The sequence below is a fragment of the Chiloscyllium plagiosum genome, chromosome 35 (genome assembly GCF_004010195.1).
Source record: "Chiloscyllium plagiosum isolate BGI_BamShark_2017 chromosome 35, ASM401019v2, whole genome shotgun sequence".
Lineage (NCBI taxonomy): Eukaryota > Metazoa > Chordata > Chondrichthyes > Orectolobiformes > Hemiscylliidae > Chiloscyllium > Chiloscyllium plagiosum.
This window is the reverse complement of record NC_057744.1, coordinates 33,762,898-33,784,888: the sequence shown is the minus strand read 5'-3', so window position 1 is coordinate 33,784,888 and position 21,991 is coordinate 33,762,898. Positions and strand designations below refer to the sequence as shown.

General features: G+C 41.5%; 1 protein-coding gene across 6 annotated transcripts in view; it reads left to right on the top strand.

Moving 5' to 3' along the window:
* Positions 1-21,991, top strand: part of kirrel3a (kirre like nephrin family adhesion molecule 3a) — a 568,693-nt gene that overhangs the window by 411,692 nt on the left and 135,010 nt on the right. For all 6 annotated transcript variants that reach the window (XM_043676910.1, XM_043676908.1, XM_043676912.1 and 3 more), the window contains exon 5: positions 3,292-3,442. In XM_043676910.1, the coding sequence (XP_043532845.1) occupies positions 3,292-3,442 (151 nt within the window). The remainder of the gene's footprint in view (positions 1-3,291; positions 3,443-21,991) is intronic.

The window sequence follows — 21,991 nt, the reverse complement described above, 5'->3', positions numbered from 1 at the left end:
CAGGGTTGGGGGATGATGAGGACTGGGGTGGGGGCAGATGGGGGGCAGCGGGGGCTCACGCGCAGTGTGCTGCTGCCTAGTCTTCTTAACAGGGAGTGGGCTTAGCAACTGCTCGCTGTGTAAATCCCATCGAACTGATGGGGGTGGGTGGAGTTACAGCAATGTAACAAGTGTGTGTCTGCTCAGAAACAAACCCTGAGACAGAGATGGGGAGCAAGGTAGGCAGAGTGAGGAAAAAAGAAGTTTCAGAAAACTCCGAGCCCTAGAGGAGAGGCATTGAATCAATCAACCGAATAATCAATTATCCAAACGAAATAGTGCCCACCCATCTCGTTCAGATAATTGAGGTTCCTCTGTCAATCAAATAAACCAAATCAAATAAAATGTAATTTTGTTCAAGGTCAATTCAGATTTTCAGGTGATGGGTTAAAAATCATTATTTAACCTTAGACACATCTTCAAGACAACAACCAAAGAGACCAATACATTAGTAGGGGGGAAACATTACCTCCACACAAGCTCAGGAGAGGGAAAGTGATTAGACTTAACTGAAGAGAACAATTTTTTGAACCATTTCCGAAACATTAGCTTTGTTTCTCTCTCCACAGAAGCTGCCAAAACTGATGAGTTTCTGCAGCATTTTGTTTTTATTTGCATTTATATTGCTCTTTTCATGTCATCGGGAGATTCCGAACAGCGTTATAGCCATGAAGAACTGTTGATGCGTAGTCACTGTTGTTATGTTGGCAAAAGTGGCAGCTGATTTGCTTAGAGCAAAATCACATTAACTGGGGAAATAATTTGTTTCTTTGACCGGTGCCATGGGATCTTTCATATCCATTAAAGAGCCAGATGGGATCTTGGTTTAATGTCTAAAAAAAAAGCTCTCTCTCAATACTGCACTGGAGTGTCAGCCTAGATAATAGCATAAAATACCGGAGTGAGACTTGAACCCATAGATGTTTAAAGCTCTTTTACTCAGATATTTAATAATAAGATTTCTAACTGCACAACAGAAAAGTTATATTATTGGAGCAGGAATGAGAAAAAATTGAGTTAATTCCATTCCAAAAGTTCTGAGAAGTGGCTTTAACAATGGAGGAGATATGTGGGTTCAAATGATACAGTGAAGGTAAGAATGTCAGTGTAAGATGTGGTCACCATCATTTGGACTTAGAAAAGACATGAGAGGTTGAGAGGGAGTCATGGCTTAGTGATTTTGCTGTTGTATTGTGATGAGAGTACTGACATTTTGCCATCTGAAGGACATTAATGAATATAAAGTGGAATTGACAACATAGGAGTGGGATTAGATGAAGAAAAGGAATGACCTTTGATATAGAGAAGAAAGAGAATGGCAAACAAGTCAAAGGCTTAGTCATCAAATACGGCACAAAGACAGAGCTTGGACAGGTGGATTTTGAAAAGTAGATGTAATCTTGAACACATAATGAATCTATTTACACATAAACTGACAGGAATTTTAAGGGACATTAGTTTTCCTGAATTTTGTGTTCTTTTCCTTTTTGTCTGAATTATGCTGCAGTTTGAACTAGTTGATTGCATCCTTACTAAAGATAATAAACAGTAAGTCATTATACTGAAGCTCAGAACAATCCTGATCCAGCCGAATATCTCCTAGTATCCAGCTCCACATTTTTCAGCATTCTTTGTGTTGTTTGTCTCCGTATCCTCAGAAGTGTTCTTCATTTCCCTCCACAGTTTCACACTGTCTATAATTACTGTGACATTGCAAAGTTTCTCTGTGCACATTATCAAGGGAAAGCTAGACAAAAAAATGTATACATTGCTTCTCAATATCTTAGGATGTCCCAAAGTGCTTGACAGTCAATGAGTACTAGTTGACAAACAATTACAAACATAAAGCAAGAAATACCACAGCTAATTAGGCCTCAGTACATTCCCACAGATAGAAAAACAAAAAAAAACAGAAAATTTGTTCTGATCTTCATCAGATTAGAGTCACAGGATTTTTTTAGATTGATTCACGAAATGTCGTCATTGCTGGCTGTGTTCAGAATTTATTGCACACACTGAATTGACTTTCAGAAGGTGGCGTTCTTGGATCACTGCAGTTCATGACGTTTAGGGACACCATCAGTACTGTTAGGAAGAGAATTCCAGGATTCTGACTCAATGATAGTGAAGGAATGGTGATATACAGAAGAACGCCCCAGACCACGTCGAACACCACTCTCCGCCCGCTCCCCAGCCAACCCCCCTAACCCTGTCCAACACTGCCCCTCCGCCTGCCCCCTGTGCACTCCCCACCCGGCCCCCAACCCCGTCCAACACCACCCGCCCCAAACCCCATCCAACACTGGCCCCCACCCGCACCCAGCCCCGTCTAACATCGCCCCCTCCAACATTGCCCGCGCTCCCCTCTCCACTCCCCACCTGCCCTCAACCCAGTCAAACACTGCCCCCCAACACCGCCTCTAATTACTATAGGAACACACTCAAATATATGAATTAGAAACAGACATAAGCTACTTATCCCTTCAATTCTACTTGGCGATTCAATAATATCATGGCTGCTATGAGTACTCCATGTTCCAGCTTACTGCCATTCTTCTTCTCCTTACTGAAGAATCTCCAATGGTTCAAATCAAGCAAGTTTCTTTCTCCTGGATGTTGGTGACCTTCTTGAATGTTGCTGGAACTGTACTCATCCAGGCAAGTGGAGAGTATTACATCACACTCCTGACTTATGCCTTAAAGATGGTGAACAGACTGTGGGGAGTCAAGAGGTGAGTTACTCACTACAGGACTCCTAGTCTCTGATCTGCTTTTATGGCTACAGTATTTAAATGGCTAATCCAGTTCAGCTTCTGGTTAGTGTTAACATCCTAGGGCATTGATATTGAGGTGAAGCAATATTATCAAGATGTTTAGACAGTCTCTTTTTGGAAATGGCCATTGTTTGGCACTTGTGTGGTGTAAATGTTATTTATTACTTAGTGGCCTAAGGTTGAATGTTGTCCATTAGATATAGGACACATTGATACATACTAAAATCTTTTCAGTGAAATTACATCCTTTTAGGTTTACACCCAAGGTATCTCCAATGATTGTGCATTGTACCAGGGTTTTCAGTTTCTGGTACATTTTGAAGGCTTATCCATTTCTTTTAGATCCTTTGGAGGTGCTGACAGCCCGGATTATTTACTCAAATTGTTGGATTGGCTTTGGAGCCTACAATCTTCCAATACCAAGGCCAATGGGGACCCAACCAAACTTCTACTAATACTCAAATCACTTCCTCCACAGAGACTTCTGAAAGATGGGAAAAGAGAGAGTATAATCAGCAGTCTGCATGTCCCGCCATCAGAAATTGAAAATGGGCAACGTATCATCTGCAGAGCAAAGAACGCAGCGGTCCCAGAGGGCAGGGAAACAGAGGTCACGATCGATATCCAACGTGAGTTGTCTTTTCCAATTCTGATATTCCACTTTCCATATGTCATTGGCCATGAACGCAAACAATGCACCTTATCCAATGGGCCTCTGGGGTAGGTTTTCAGCTTCTGCCCAACATGCTGTCTTCTATCTATTGATGTGAGTAGAGATATAAAATCACTGCTGTCCATAATAGACAACTGAAATTCAGTGAAAACTAACATCAGGGGCTGAATTTCGTTTTCAAATGCCTAAAATATGAAATGGGCACTTACCTGATTTTCAAGATGCACACACAATTCATGACTGAATTTTCCAAGTTTTGCATTTTCAGAGTTCAGCTTTGCAGTGCAATGTACAATCCCCAGTGGTATATGGGAGGAGTGCTAAGGTGCATGTGGACTGGTTGAACTTCAATGATTGCTGCCCTGATCCTCACACTGTTAAAAGGATAACACTTCTGAGACCTATGCTCCTTCTATGCCCTCTCCATTCCCATCAGATTTCCTATATCCAATCAGAACACAATGCCACTCAATGCCTCCCATCGATCATAGAATCCCTGCAGTGTGGAAACAAGCCATTTGGCCCAACAAGTCCATACTGACCCTCCGAAGAATAGCCCACCCAGACCCATTCCCCTACCCCATTACTCTACATTTATCCCTGACTAATGCACCTAACCTACACATCCATGAACACTATGTGAAATTTAGCATGGCCAATTCACCTAACCTGCACATCTTTGGATTGTGGGAGGAAACTGGAGCACTCGGTGGAAACCCATGAAAACACAGAGTTAATGTGCAAACTCCACACAGACAATCACCCAAAACTGAAATCGAACCATGTCCCTGGCGCTGTGAGGCAGTAGTGCTAACCACGGAGTCACAGTGCCACCCCATTTATCCTCCATTGCCAAACAGTTAGTATCCTAGTTCTCAGAAGCCAGGCAATGGGAATTATTTTGAAAGCAAAGAAAAGAAACACTATTTCTACAGAAAGTAAGTTTAATCGCTTACATGGCAATTCAGGCGTGTAAACAAACAACTGTATACTCAGAAATCACATCAAATGTAAAGTATTCTATTTTCATTTCTTTAAACTGTCAAGCATTCACTTCAGTAGCTCTTTCAATGGACCAACTGCTGAACTGAAGGGATTCTTAGTACTTGGAACTCAGTGGTGTTCATAATAGCCACAGCTTCGAGACACAAAAAAAAGTTAAATATTTCCATTTCAAAGCCATTCCTTTAACAATCATATGTAAGGATGTTACCATCTCAGCTGATGTTATTTTTGGATTGAAATCTGACTCGATAGATCATATGCTTTCTTGATTTTATCAAGGTAGCTTTCACTGAAACACACACACACACAAAATGCCATAAATGCAGACTGAAATATAAAATTGAAGATACAAAATTAAAATAGAGTAAACCAAACTATTTATATGTAATACACATTTAAAAATGGTGATTCTCAGGGTAAATTATAATCACTCCTGTATAGTATTGATTCCAGATTTCTCTATCCTACATTGGGCTTAATTTAACTGTGGCTTTAGTTCCCCACCTTGATAATCTTATAGCCCCTTTCTGGAGCCATTCCATGCTGAGCTTTTACTTTCTCAGGTTCAAACAACTCCTTCAGGTCTGTAACCAAACACTTCTCGTCTGGAACTTTCTAACTAAGTTGCTTACACTGAGGTAATCTATTTCTTAACAGTGCTAAAACGTCTCCTTTCATCATGAAATACTGTTTTACACATCCAGCTTCAGTCAAACCTTTTGCAAAAACTGCCAACCTGAAATTTACAGCATGCATTTTTCCAAGCTGTGTGAGTCTCGCCAAGGTAATCACTAAACTATTTCAGACATACAGACCAAACTGTATGTGCCACTAACTCTTAACTGAATTCAGAAATTAATTATATTAAAACAGTGTTATTAAACAATATGCTATCAGCCATGAAGGAAGTTGATTGGGTAACAAAGGCAAGTATTGTGATATCACTTTATGGGAATAGGCAAAGATCTGATCAAGGAAGCAGGATAGAAAGAAGCATTAGACAAGCACCTAATTAATGTAGTGCGTTGTTCAGTTGTTGCTGTGAATAATGGTGGTTGCAGAATAGCTCAAGTAAATCTGTCTATCCTGTAATATATCTCAAACTTACAGCATACCAATCAAGAATGGATGATTGGTGATAATGTAAAGGACTAACAAACCCAATATGGCGGCAGTGTTGTATGTTTGAAGACCGCAGCTCAAGATTTGGTGCAAGAGTTTGAGGCTGTACATTCACTGACGTTGTGCGAATCAGAGTTTCTATATAATTAGTACATTATTGATGTTACAGTCAAGTTAAGGACCAGCAGATTTAAAAACAAAATATGATTAGCCCATTTTAACCTATATCACCATGCTACAAAATTCCATATTTTTTAAAGAAAACAGAAATTATTACATATAAATGAGTGCAATAAAACAAGCACTATTAACTTGGCGCAAAGGAGCCTTAGCAAATCTAGGGTCAGTGGGAATCGAGAAAGGCTCTTTGCTGATTAGTCATATCTGACTGTAGGAAGGTGGTTGTGGCTGTTGGAGATTAGTCTTCTAAGCTCCAGGACATCTCCACAGGAGTTCCTCAGGGAAGTGTCCGAGTCCCAGTGATCTTCAGCTGTGTCATCAAGACCTTCCCTCCATGATAAGATGAGAAGGGATGTTCCTGATGGTTATATAATGTTCAGCACCATTCACAACTCCTCAGATACAGCAGGGGTACATGTTCAAATGCAGAATGAACTGGACAATATTAAGGTTTGAGCTGACAAGAGGATCGTAACATTTGCACCATGCAAGTGGGAGGCAATAACCATCACAGGACAATATAACTACAATCCCTTCACATTCAATAACATTATCATCACCAAATGCCCCACCATCAGCATCCTGGGTATAACATTTGAATAGAAACGTAACTGGATTCACTATATAAATGCAGTGGCTACAAGGGCAGCTAAGAGTCTAGGAATACTGTAGCAATTAATTTACCTTCCAAAGCATTTCCATCATGCACAAGGCACAAGTCAGGGAGTGTGATGGAATACTTCCTACTTGCCTGGATGGGTGCAGTTCAACACACTCAAGAAGCTTGACACCGTCCAAGTCATGCAGCCCACTTGATTGGCATCACATCCACAAACACCCACTCCCTCCACCACCAATGCTCAGTAGCAACAATGCGTACTATCTACAAGGCACATCATAGAAATTCACTAAACCTCCTTCAATAGCATCTTCCAAAATTGTTACCATCTAAGGACAATGGCAGCAGATACATGGGAACACCACCACCTGCAAATTCCTATCTAAGCTACTGATTTGCAAATCACTGTCCCGATTTGGAAATAAATCACTGTTCCTTCAACCTCACTGGATCAAAATCCTGGAACGCTGTCCTTAACAATAACAAAGAGGTATCAATACCATTGGTACTGTAACGGGTTGAAGAAAGCAGTTCACTACTACCTTTTCAAGAGCAATTAAGAATGGGCAATAAATGCTGCCCCCGCCATCAAAAGCCACTTTCCTCAATGAATAAACTAAACTTCACATATTTTGTGTTAAGTTTATTATACATTCAGGTTTACTTAGACCATAAGACATAGGAATGGAAGTAAGGCCATTTGGCCCATCGATTCCACTCTGCCACTTAGTCATGGCTGACGGGTGTTTCAATTCCACTTACCCGCACTCTCCCCTTAATTCCTTGTGAGATCAAGAATTTATCAATCTCTGCCTTGAAGACACCCAAAGTCCCAGCCTCCACTGTGCTCCATGGAATGAATTCAACAGGCGCACCACTCTCTAGTTGAAGAAATGTCTCCTCATTTCCATTCTAAATTGATCCCCTCTCATTTTAAGGCTATGCCCATGGGTCCTAGTCTCCCCACCTAACTGAAACAACTTCCCAGCATTCACCCTTTCTAAGCCATGCATTATCTTGTAAGTTTCTATTAGATCTCTCCTCAACCTTTTAAACTCTAATGAATACAATCCCAGGATCCTTAGCCATTCATCATATGTTAGGCCTACCATTCCAGGAATCATCTATGTGAATATCTGCTGGACATGTTCCATTGCCAGTATGTCCTTCCTGAGGTGTGGGGCCCAAAATTGGACACAGTATTCTAAATGGGGCCTAACAAGAGCTTGATAAAGTCTGAGAAGCACATTGCTGCTTTTATATTCTAACCGTATTGAGATAAATGACAACATTACATTTGCTTTCTTAATCACGGACTCAACCTGCAAGTCAACCTTTAGAGAATTCTGGACGAGCATTCCCAGATCCCTTTGTACTTTGGCTTTATGAATTTTCTCACCGTTTAAAAAATCATCCATGCCTGTATTTTTTTCCCAAAGTGCAAGACCTCGCACTTGCTCACATTGAATTTCATCAGCCATTTCCTGGACCACTCTCCTAAACTGTCCAAATCTTTCTGCAGCCTTCCCATCTCCTCAGTACTACCTGCCTGTCCTCCTAACTTTGTATCATCGGCGAACTTCACCAGAATGCCCCCTGTTCCTTCATCTAGATCATTAATGTATAAAGTGAACAGCTGCGGCCCTAACACTGAACCCTGCGGGACCCCACTTGTTACCAACTGCCATTCCGAAAAAGAACCTTTTGTTCCAACTCGCTGCCTTCTATCAGACAGCCAATCCCCAATCCACGCCAATAGTTCACCTCAAATGCCATGAGCCCTCACCTTACTCAGCAACCTCCCACGAGGCACCTTATCAAAGGCCTTTTGGAAGTCTAGATAGATGACATCCACTGGGTTTTCCTGGTCTAACCTACTTGTTACCTCTTCAAAGAATATTTCTTATTTCCCTAAGATTTCTAGTATAAGACACAGCAATCTTCAAGTTATTTCCACATGTAGAAACCATTTATAAAACTGCCAATCCAATGAATATATGGATTAGAAACATAGACAGAGCGTTTGACCTCTCAACCCTGTTCTGCCATTCAATGAGGTCATATTTTTATGTTTCCAATTCCACATTCCAATTTATGACTAATAACTTTTGATTCCCTTACCTAACAGTAATCTATCACCACCTTAAAATCTCACAACATAGAGAGTGAAAAGATCCTCTCATTAGCATCCTCAAAGGGTGACCCCTTATTTTAAAATGGTGCTTCCCCCCCGCCCCTGCTCTGGACTGACCCCTCAGAAGAAACATCCTTTCCACATCCACTTTGTCAAGACCATTCCAGATCATACCATCTTCAATCAAATACCCCTGACTTTTCTAAATTCAACTGGAAACAAGTCGAGTCTACACAAAGTTTCCCTGTAAGACAACCCACTAATTCCAGGTATCAATTTAATAAACCTCCTCTGAACCACCCCAATGTATTTACACCTTCTGGAGAATTCACCTCAGCTCTGGCTATTCTCAGAAGTAAACCTTCCATTTGGTCTCTTTAATTGTGGATGCATCAATCTCTTATAGATTCATAAAGTTGGACAATACAGAAACAGATCCTTTGGTCCAACTCGTCCACGCTAACCAGATATCCTAAAATAATCTAGTCCCTTTTGCCAGCATTTTGCCCATATCATTCTAAACCCTTCCTATTCATATACACATCCAGATGCCTTATAAATGTTGTTATTGTGCCAGCCTCCACTCTGACAGCTCATTCCATACACACACTACCCTCTGCGTGAAACAGTTGCCCCTTAGGTCCCTTTTAAATCTTCCTCTTCTCACCTTAAACCTATGCCCTCTAGATTTTGACTCTTCTACCCTGGGGAATAGACTTTGGCTGTTCACCCTGTCCCTGCCCCTCATGATTTTATAAACCTCTATAAGGTCACGCCTCAGCCTCCGATGCTTCAGGGAAAACAGCCCCAGCCTACTCAGCCTCTCCCTATAGCTCAAACACTCCAACCCTGGCACCATCCTTGTAAATCTTTTCTGAACCCTTTAAAGTTTCACAACCTATAGCAGAGATACCAGAACTGCATGCAGTATTCCAAAAGTGGCCTAACCAATGTCCTGGACAGCTGCAACATATCCTCCCAATTCCTATATTCAATGTATTTACCAATAAAGACAAACATACCAAACGCTTCCTTCACTATCCTGTCAACCTGTGGCTATAGGTTCAAGGAACTATGAACTTGCACACCAAAGTCTCTTTGTTCAGCAATACTCCCCAGGACCTTACCATTCAGTGTATAAGTCCTGCCTGATTAGTCTTTCCAAAATGCAACATCTCATATTTATCTAAATTAAAGTCTATCTGCTGCTCCTCAGTCCATTGGCCCATCTGATTAAGATCTCGTTATACTTGGTAATCATTTTCAATGTTCATTATACCTCCAATTTTGGTGTCATCTGCAAACTTACTAACCGTATCGCCTATGTTCACATCCAAATCATTTATGTAAATGACAAAAAGCAGTGGACCCAGCACTGATCCTTGTAGCACACTGTGGTCCCTTGTTATTGTTACTTATTTATACTTCTATGCCGATTCAGCTGATTATTTCGCATTAAGACATTATGAGGCCTGTTATAGATTATCTTGCTAGCTTCAAACTGTGAATTATTCCAGTTCCTTTCCCTCACATGATTCAAACTTGGATTAAAATCCATCTGCAATATGCTCAGTATATTATTCAGTTTCACGGGCTTGCCTGATAAAAAGTCATTTACTTTGGCAATCTTTTCAGTGAGCTACATAACTATAGAACCGCATCAGGTCCAAACTGCAACGATAATCCTCTCTCAGTAAAAACTCAGATCAAATGAAGCCAGGCAGCCTTTTCTAAGCCCTAACTACTTCCAGGATAATGCAGTCTGCTCTGAGTTATTTTCAAACTAAACTTTAAATTAGTTATACCTCATTTAAAATTTCTTCTTTGATCATATGAAGAAAATGGGATTTACAATCTTTCGGAGACCACTGAATGCTTTTAAATTAACTTCGGTCTCACTCCTAAAACAAAAATCACCTTCTAGAATGTGCTTCTTTGCAAGCAGTTTAGACATCAGATTTCCTGATCTTCAGCTAAATAAACCCACCTGCTGTTTTAAGATCTTATTTTTCTAGCGGTTAAACATTTAAGTGTAATAGACTCTTGCTTTAATTGCATAAATCGCATTTCTACAGTTAAACTTTAATTCTTTAAAGTAAAACTTATATAATTAAACCCTATCAACCATGAACTAGATACTCACAACACAGAACAGTGAATACCTCATTTGTGGGATTGGTGATGGATGGGAACAATAAATTGGTTCAGGAGAGTTGTGCTATATAATCTGTTTTTCACTGGGCAGAACATGTGGGAAGGCCATTGATGAATCCTTAGGTGCCATTCCTGCACAAAGACAAAAGTAACATGCAAACAGGAAAACAGCGCCACCAGGATGTGTGGTTAAAAAGCTGATATGCAGCCAAACAAAAGCAAAATGAACAACTGATGAATCTCCCCGCAAAGTTGAGATGTTACAAACCCCCTACAGGTCGGAGGATCTATAAAAGATGAGGGAGTTAGTTACAAATTCATCATTTTGAACTGGAAGTCCACAGATTTCCAATACAAATTTCAGCTTTTAAAAGCAAGAGTGAAACTACACCTTGTCATAGAAGCTAATTGACCAGACAGTGAAAATAAAGATAGCCATTGGAAATGCGGGCTGCATAAATGCAACACTTTGTACCTGTCTGATGAGGATCAGAAAGACCCTGTTGCACTGTGGAACATGCTAGATGGTCAGGTTGTGTGAAGATGAACATCAGTCTATGCTAATTATAGCTGACGTTTTACAGACACAAGAAACTATTGATCAGCTTGTCAGCAGGTGCTGTGATAAGATCAAGGAATACAATATTTCAGAAGCTGAAATGCTGAACAAATAACTGAGCCAGTTATAGCTTCAATGCCAGTTTATGGGAAAAAAATCACGATATTCACACATAAAGAGATGGGAGACAATATCAATCTTTTGAAGCTGGACAACAATACCTGTAAGTGTTGGTTGCAGCTACCAGTATTGGTATGGTAGCCAGGACACAGGCAAAGCGTGTGGAAGGTGCAGTCTCCTGCATCCACCATGAAGTTGTCTTGCATTCCTGAGGGGAGGCGAAGGCCTAGTCGTCGTAACATTGAACTTTTAATCTAGAGACCCAGGTAACGTTCTGGTGACCTGTGTTCAAATCCAGCCATGGCAGATGGTGAAATTTGAATTCAGTAAATAGCTGGAATTAAGAGTTTAATGATGACATGAATCTATTGCTGATTGTCGGGGAAAACCCCATCTGGTTCATTAATGTCCTTAAGGGAAGGAAACTGCCATCCTTATTGGGTCTGGCCTACATATAACTCCAGACCCAACAACCAGAGGTCACACAGGTACAGCGTTCCAAACATCCAACAGCATTAAGACGTCCTTAAAAAATGTTCAGCCAATTTATCACCAGATGACGACTAGATAATTGACTCATATAGTGAGCTGACATTCAGCGCAGTGAGCATCAAAGTATATTTTGGCTCAGTGATACCAACAGAAACCTTTACCACTTTTTCCAGGTTATATGCCATAGCTACAGGATCAGCATAATCTATATTCAGGGCATGCGTAAACATCTTTCCAGTTCACACACTGAATTCTATGCTCCAGCAGAAGTAGCAGGTGATGATTTGACCAATCAACACCACACAGACCGCATGCAGTTTGAGATCTATCACGCTCAAATGTCAATATAAAATATTCATCCAGTCACCCCAGATATTTTATATTGTAGACCTGACAGTAATCATTGCCAACCAGAGTGTAAAGACCTGGCCTTGATCACCATTCATGGTATCGTCAAGACAATGACAAAAATCTGAGACCACCATTCACAATCCTGTGCTTACACTGGCAGTTCACATCATCACCCAAATGGGCTGAAACACAATTTGAACTGAATATGTTTTCCCTTCCCCAAACTTACAAAGATTGCACTGTGGAACTAACACAGAAATACTATACAGCAAACATCTGGACAAACTTCCTTTATTTGTGTTGCCCCCAGAGTACACTGTCCATTACATGAATGTCATGGCAAAAATGATAGATGCCCATGACTGGCACCTAAGTAATGAATAGCTCAACCTGAACATTGGGCAGAAGGTTTAAGTAGAGCACTCAATAGGTGGTGCCCAGAATCCAGCAGAAATCATCAGCAGGTACCAACTGACATGAGAGTGTAATAAAACAAGTTAGATAGGTTTGTTCCACTGAGGCAAGGAATGATTTGGAGATGCCAGTGTTGGACTGGGGTGTACAAAGTTAAAAATCACACAACACCAGGGCACAGTCCAACAGGTTTAATTGGAAGCACTAGCTTTCCACCTGATGAAGGGGCAGCGCTCCGAAAGCTGTTGGACTATAACCTGGTGTTGTGTGATTTTTAATTTTGAGGCAAGGAAGGAATGGTAAGGTGAGGGAACCTTGGGTGACAAGAGATGTGGAACATCTAGTCAAGAGGAAGAAGGAAGCTGACTTAATGTTGAGGAAGCAAGGATTAGACAGGGCTCTACAGGCTTACAAGGTAGCCAGGAAAGAACTGAAGAATGGACTAGGAGAGCTGCAAGGGGGCATGATGCTATCCTTGATAGGATTAAGGAAAACCCAAGGTGTTCTACACTTATGTGAGGAACAAGAGAATGACCAGAGTGAGAGTAGGGCCAATCAGGGATAGTGGAGGGAACTTGTGCCCGGAGTCGGAGGAGGAGGGATGGTCCTTAATAAATAATTTGCTTCTGCATTCACTAGTGAGAGAGACTGTCTCGTTTGTGAGGACAGTGTGAAACAGGCTGATATGCTCGAACAGGTTGATATTAAGAAGGAGGATGTGGAAAATTTGGAAGACTTTAGAATGGATAAAACCCCTGGGTTGGATGGGATATACACAAGGTTTACAGGAAGCAAGGGAAGAGATTGCTGCGCCTTTGGCAATGATCTTTGCGTCCTCACTGTCCACGGGAGTATGCCACATAATTGGTGGGGGGGAGGGGTGACAAATGTTATTCCCTTGTTCAAGAAAGGGAATAGGGATAATTCTGGGGATTATAGACCAGTCAGTCTTACATCGGTGGTGGGCAAATTATTGGAGAGGATTCTGAGACACAGGATTTCTGATTATTTGGAAAAACATAGCTTGACTGGAGATAGTCAGCATGGTTTTGTGAGGGGCAGGTGACAAAACAGAGCAGATAATGTGGTATATCTGGATTTTAGCATGGCTTTTGATAAGGTTCCCCATGATAGCCTCATTCAGAAAGTAAAGAGGCATGGGATACAGAGAAATTTGGCTGTCTAGATACAGAATTGGGAGAAAGTGAGGACTGCAAATGCTGGATATCAGAATCAAGACTGGGGTGCTGGAAAAGCATAGCAGGTCAGCAGCATCCGAGAAGCAGGAGAATTAATGTTTTGGGAAAGAGCCGATGAAGGGCTCTTGCCCGAAACCTCAATTCTCATGCTCCTCAGATACTGCCTGACTTGCTGGGCTTTTCAAGCACCCCAGTCTGGATACAGGATTAGCTGGCCCTCAGAAGACAGAGGGTGGTAATAGATGTAAGGTATTTAGCCTGGAGGTCGGTGACCAGTGGTGTTCTGCAGGGATCTGTTCTGGGACCTCTTCTTTTATAAATGACTTGGATGAGGAAGTGGAAGAGTGGGTTAGTAAGTTTGCCGATGGCACGAAGGTTGACAGGGTTGTGAATAGTGTGGAGGGCTGTTATGGATTGCAACAGAACATTGAGAGTTGCAGAGCTGTGTTGAGAATTGGCAGATGCATTTCAACCTGGAAATGTGTGGAGTGATTCATTTTGGAAGGTTGAATTTGAATGCAGATTACAGGGTTAAAGGCAGGACTTGGCAGTATGGAGGGACAGACCCGCGAGGTTATGCTCTTTAAAGCCCTGGTTAGACAACACTTAGAATATTGTGTTCAGTTCTGGCCATTTCATTATAGGAAGGGTGTGAAGCTTTAGAGAGGGTGCAAAGGAGATTTCCCAGAATGTTGCCTGGACTGGAGGGCATGTCTTATGAACAAAGGTTGAGGGAGCTGGGGCTTTTCTCATTGAAGCAAAGAAGGAAGAGAGGTGACTTGATGGCGGTGTATAAAATGATGAGAGGCATAGGAAGAGTGGATAGCCAGAGACTTTTTCCAAGGGTGGAAATGGCTATCATGAGAGGGCATAATTTTAAGGTGATTGGAGGAAGGTTTAGGCGAAATGTCAAAGGTAGGTTCATTACACAGAAAGTGGTTGGTGCATGGAATGCATTGTCAGCGGTGGTAGTAGAGTCAGAGACATTAGGGACATTCAAGCGACTCTTGGAAAGCCACATGGTAATAGTAAAATGTAGGGTATGTACATTAGTTTGAACTTAGAGCAGGATAAATGTTCGGTATTACATTAAGGGCTAAAGGGCATGTACTATCCTGCACTGTTCTATGTTCTCTATGTGGTTGGTAAATTTACATAAATGATCCAAGAAACAATCGGGGGGAACAGAGGCCATATAGGTACTTGAAAATAGGGATTGGTTTTCTAGACCAGGAGGCAATGGTTGATTGGGATATACTTAAGTCTTTCCATTTTCAAATGTGCATGGTGTAGATCTATGGAATTGTAAATGGAATCAAACACTGCAGTGATAACTAACAATCCCATTTATGACTTAATAATGGAAAGATGGACAATGATGGAACAGATGAAGATGACTGGGTATGAGACACTGCCAGCAATTGTATGGTTAAGGATACTTTGTCTCCAACAGCCATGACTTCTTTCCTTTGTACTAAGCATAACTTTAACCAGTGGGAATTTACCCATAACATCCATTAATTTCAGGCTTACGAGCCTTCTTCGATTCAGCCAAACAATTCCTTTAGTGAAAGGCAGTTACCTTCAGGTCGCCTCTTGATTTCAGCTTCAGTCCATGTCTATACCATGGCCATAATGAGGTCTGGAACAGAATGTCCTTGGTGGATTCCAAACCATGTGTCAATGAGTAGATTATTGCTGTGGATGTGCTCCATTAGTACTATCAAAGACACCTTCCATCATATTGTTGATGTTTGGTACTAGATTGATCATGTGGTATTTGATCAGATTGGATTTTGTCTACTCTCTATGAACAGGACATACCTGGACAAGTTCACATTTTCCTATATATTCCTATCTATATCCCTATGTAAACTCCATACAGTTGTTCACAATTTACATTCTTATCTGTCTTTGTGTCATCAGCAAATTTAACAACAATACAGTCGATCCCTTCATTCAAGTCATTAATTGTGAATGGTTGAGACCATAGCACTGATCTCCATGGCACTCCACTTATCACATCTTGTCAACCTAAAAATGACCCATTTATGTCTATTTTTATTTCCTCTTCACTAAGTAATTGTTGATTTAAAAAGAGAGCAAGACAGAATACAGGCAACTGCAGACCTAATGGTCATCAGACATAGTCAGGAAGATGAAGCTGAGGCCATCAGCTCCAAACTTATTAAATGGCAAAGCAGGCTTAAGCAGCAAATTTTGAAAATGACCGATTTTAGACAGCCACCTTCTAATCCCTATTCTCCATCTTAATACTCAGCCTTAGGTTTTTCTGCTTTTAGGGTATTTAAGAGAGGACTCTATCACTTCATACATGGTACCTCCTTGCATCTTCTCTATGTTTCTAATACCATAAAATTCAGGAATCACATTTTTCCATTTCTCGATCAAATAAAACTTAAGGCATCAAGTCTCTCTTCATAGCTACATGTTCTTTCTTCACCTATGATGTCCTTTTTTGCATCTTCTCCAACTTGTAACATCTTTCTGGGATGGGATCAAAGGTGGCCAAAGAACTCCAAATGAGATCCATGCAAATCCTTAACATTAGCCTTTATTGACTGATCCAGCTAGCTCAGCACCTTGCTTTCATTCATGTGGCAGCAAAACTTTGATGGACTGGTTAAGGATTAGTAAACGATCAGTTTATCTGCATTGTTCAATGCTTTCAAGTCAGGATCTGCTCTTGTTTCCATTTCTGTACCTATGGTACAGTCATGATATCCTTCCTGTGATAGAAAGACCAAAACTTAATTCCGAATGAGGTCTGGCGGAAGTTTTATTTAAAACCCTGTTACAGTGGCTATTGTTTGGTTAAGAATGGTCCAGTCTTGTCTTGGTCACATCCTCCCGGCACTGCACTTCAATATTGTGAGACTGATCAGTAACTAATCAGTACAGCTGGAGTACATGTCAGTATATTTAACTGGCTTGGATTCCTGATCTCACCTTTGCCCTCAGTGTCCTTTCATGCAGAACTGGTAAAGATGACATTTACTGTCCATCTTTAATGACCTTGAAGATGTTGGTGTGTTGTTTTTTTGAGCTGCTGCAATCCATGTGGTGTAGGTATGCCATAATGCTGTTAGAGTAGGAGTTCCAGGATTGACACTGAAGGAACGGTGAAAAGTTTCCAAGTCAGGAAGGTGAATGGCTTGGAGGGGAGCTTGCAGGTGATGGCATTCCCATGTATCTGCTGCCCTTGTGGGTTTGGAAGGTGATTCAAAGGTATGTTGGTAAGTTGCTGCAGTGTTTTCTGTAGTTAGCACATATGCTGTGAGTGTGCATCAGTGCTAGAGGATTTGAATGGTAAAGCTGGTGAATAGTATGAAAATGTGTTGCTGGAACAGCGCAGCAGGTCAGGCTGCATCCAGGGAACAGGAGAATCGACGTTTCGGGCATAAGCCCTTCTTCAGGAATCTAGGATTCCTGAAGAAGGGCTTATGCCCGAAACATCAATTCTCCTGTTCCCTGGATGCTGCCTGACCTGCTGTGCTGTTCCAGCAACACATTTTCAGCTCTGATCTCTAGCATCTACAGACCTCACTTTCTCCTCGAAGATTCTAACCTAGATTCCTGAAGAAGGGCTTATGCCTGAAACATCGATTCTCCTGTTCCCTGGATGCTACCTGACCTGCTGCGCTGTTCCAGCAATACATTTTCAGCTCTGATCTCCAGCATCTGCAGACCTCACTTTCTCTTGGTGAATAGTATGCTGATTAAGAAGCTCCTTTGTCTAAGATGGTGTAAAGCCTCCTGAGAGTTGTTGGAGCTGTCCTCATCCAGACAATTAAAGAGCATTTCACATGAGTGATTTGTGCCTTGTAGGTAATAGTGAGACTTTGGGAGTTGGGAGCCTTTGACCATCTCTTGTTGCCACAACATTGAGCAACAAAGCAGAACGGTGCTGCAGGAAGAAGAGATGGAAGACTCTCATGTGGTGAGGGCAAATGCAACCACTCATTTAGCTGCCAGGAATACTTCAGGAGATGGTCTGATTCAGCTCATCTGAGGCAGTTCAGCCATTTGTACATTAATTCTGATCTCACTGTGCTTAACCCAAAATCCAAACACAATTGTCCTAGAATCAAAAATAAAACTCTCTTCATAGAGACATCTTTTCATCCTTCTGTTTTGCTACTGTCTGAGTGTTTTGTGCATGATGTGATAGTTCATTTTATCACTATGTAACTGAGATAGCCCCGTGTTTCTGGTGTCAATGATGAAGCTTACTGACAATGTGGAGATAACAGGGGGAGGCCACATGCTGGTCTTCTCCTGGGATTCTGCACTCTGTTTCACCTCCAGCGACAGAGAATAGAGAAGAGATTGCAAGAAAATATTTTTGGGGTGTGCGTGTGAGAGGTGGATGTGATGAGGGGGTCAGTGATGAATGATCAGGAGATGCCTGAAGCAAGCTGGATGGATGCACTTTGCAAGGTGTGGTTTTGGGTGGTGTTGTACAGGAAAAGGCTAAGGAAGGCAGAGTGAGGAGTTACGCACTTGAATTCACCCTGCCACACAATTTTCCTGCCCTGATTAGGGTACCTCTTGTTACATGGATCCCCTCTTCTTCCCAACTATAGGTGAAGAGCCTCTGATGCAAACAGTAATGGAGGGGAGATCACTGAATATTTTTAAGATGAAAGTAGGTAGATTCTGGTGAGGGAAGAGAGTCTGAAGTTTCCACTGATAAGTGGGATTGTGGAAGTCAAAACACAACCAGAGCAGCTATGATACTGTTGAACAACAGAGGGCCAAATGGCCTATTTCTGCTCCTGTGTTGCATGTTCATACTTTCCTTGCCAGACTGTAATGCCTACAGCATATGTCCATCTCGGCCTCTGAAATCTATGGTATAGTCTTTACAAGATAATGCATAATTTATCCATCTCCTAGTTCATTTCTGGAACGTCTGACTTGCCTCCACTCAGAGGGCTCCCTTTATATTGTGAAGCTGTTGATCACCATCACAGCTGTCTGTTCCTGTTGGCCAGACAATCTGGAGGTGGACTGAAATGTCATGTCAGAGTTAGAAAGCCACAGACAAAAGTGCTGTTGAATCCATTTGGTTCCCAACATGTTGTCAGTTCCCCTCACTGTGAGCTGGTCTGAATTTTAGCATTCAGTCCATGATGCCTTCTTCACAGCTAACATTATCATCTAGCTTTGTATCATTCACAAAACACAGGCATATTATTCTGTCACTTTGCCTATTCATCAATATAGATTATAAATAATTGAGGTCCCACTATTGATGCTTGTGTCATTTACCCAATCCTTAATTTACACAGGTACATCAACTGCAACCCAGTGAGTTCTCATGTAGCAACCTTTCATTGCACTTTGCTAAATGTCTTTTGAAAATTCAAATATATTGCATCTGCTGGCTTCCCTTTATTTACTATGATAGTTAGATCTTCATAAAACTCCAATTGATTTGTCAAACATGATTTCCCTTTAATGAAAGCATGCCTAATAATGGTATGATTTTCAAAGTGCTCTGTTGGCATAGATTTAATAATGGATACTAGCATTTTCCCTCTGATATGTGAAGTGAACTGCCTTAAAGTCCCCTGTTGTCTCTTTCTCTGCCATTAATTTATTAGGGATTTTTTAACGTTAGTTACTTCGGTTTCTCACTCTCCTTAGACCCTGAGGTATAACCATAATCCTCGCTAAATTGCTCAAAGTATCCACTTTGACAGCATGCAAAATCCTGGATAAACCAAACACTTTTTTCTGGATTGAGCCTTTGAATTTCAAGCTTTCAATCTTGATTTAAGTTCTGTTTAATAGGCAAAGGGAAAATATGACCTTTGCAGTTAAAAGCACATAAGTGGTAACTCCTTAAATTGTTTGCACTTTTTAACATGATCTATAGCCAGCCTGCAGTCATCTGATAATACTGTTGATTCATCTTTGAGCTTTGATTCATATCGGAAGCGAAACTTTCCCACCCATTGTCCTCTTTTCCACTATCACTTAGCTAGATCCACTTTAGCTTCCTCAATACATTCTCTTGTTAAAAGTGATTTCTTTTAGTGCCTTCCTCTACCTGAGAGGTTGCTACTCTGTTTACAAAGCTAAATTGGTTTTTTTGAGTACAAATTGTTGAACGACTTCTCCATATATCCACTATCGTTTCTTTGCATTATAAATTTGTTTCTCTACCACAGGGTTCTTATCATTTCACTACTTTTTGAACAGTATCTTTATTCCTGCATTTTGTTAATCTGTACTCAACTCACCTACCCAGTTAACAGCTGCTACATGTCAGCTCATTTCCTTTTGAGATGTTGAATTTGTCGCCTGGGTGTTAGACAAAGCCTAGTGGATAGAATCCTCACACCTAAGTGAGGAGACCATGAGTTTCTGCAGAGATTTGACAGCAGCAACATTGCTCAATGGTTAGCATTGCTGTCTCACAGCACCAGGGATCCAGGTTCAATCCCAGTCTTGGTAACTGTCTGTGTGGAGTTTGCACGTTCTCCATGTGCCTGCAGAGGATTCTTCCAAGTGCTATGGTTTCCTTCCACAGTCTAAAGATGCGCAGTTTAGGTGGACTGGCCATGATAAACTATCCATAGTGTCCAGGGATGTGCAAGCTCGTTGGGTAAATCATGGCAAGTGCAGGATTACAGGGATAGGGTAAAGGGTGTGGGTCTGGGTGGGATGCTCTTTGGAGGGTCAGTGTGGACTCGATGGGCCAAATGGCCTGCTTCCACACTGTAGGGTTGCTTTGCTACACTATGATTCTTTGGTTTGAGCACAAAATTGAGGCTGACATCCAGTGATAAACTGAGGTAACTGCAGTGCTATCAAAGGTGTCGGCATCCATATGAAACGTTATACTAAGAACCTGTCTGCCTCTCAGGTGAACTTACAAGTCCCCGTGGAACTATTTCAATTACAACAGGAGATTTTAACTAGTATTCTTATCAGTTTTATCCTTCAATCAATAAAAGTAAAGCATTTTTTGGTCCATATCCCATTGCTAGCTTGGGATCTTGCTATGCGTAAATTATAAGAAACCTAGAAAATTCTAACAGACCATGATAAGCTAAATGTAGGAAGGATGTTCCCGATGACTAGGAGTTTAGAACCAGGGGTCACAGTCTGAGGATACAGGTGAGGCCATTTTGGACTGAAATTAAGAGAAGTTTCTTAACTGTTAAGTCTATAGAATTCTCTGCCACAGAAACTGGCCAAAACATTGAATGTTTTCAAGAGGAAGTTTGACATATTTTTTTTAGTGCTAAAGGGTTCAAAGGATATGGAGAGAAAGCAGAACAGAATCTTGAGTTGGATGATCAGCCATGATCATATTGAATGGCCGAATGGCTTATATTGTCAATGTTTCTATGTCTCCTGCATCCCTGGCATCACTTACACATTAAGATGTACCTCACTGGTGTAACATAAATGCAGGTCTGTTTGTTCAGCTTTTTAAACTGATCAATGGACTGCTTATTACCCCAGATTTTACTGCAGATGCATATTTTAGGTTTTATCATTAAAAGTAATGAATAGACAAATCACTCAAAGTCTTTTTGCGAACTCAGCACAGGCTGACTGTTAATACCCTCTACCTACAGCAGAATATGTTACTCACTTAGGCAGAACCATCCAGACCAACGGAGATGGGTGTCAAGGAAGGATTGGGAACAAAATTGGAAACTTGCTTCATTGTCGCTCCTTGATGCTGTGTACAAGCGATCTGTCCAGAAACTGGAACTATTGCATGGAGAAGGGTGGACAGCTAATTAGTGGCAAATACACACCCACTTGGAGGTAGATTAGTGAGGTTGGCAGCCTACTTGTGAAACGTTTCAGAGAACACCTCTGGGACACCCGGACCAACCAACCCAACCACCCCGTAGCTCAACACTTCAACTCCCCCTCCCACTCCACCAAGGACATGCAGGTCCTTGGACGCCTCCACCACCAGACCATGGTAACACGACAGTTGGAAGAGGAGCGCCTCATCTTGCGCCTGGGAACCCTCCAACCACAAGGGATGAACTCAGATTTCTCCAGTTTCCTCATTTCCCCTCCCCTCACCTTGTCTCAGTCAAATCCCTCGAACTCAGCACCGCCTTCCTAACCTGCAATCTTCTTCCTGACCTCTCCGC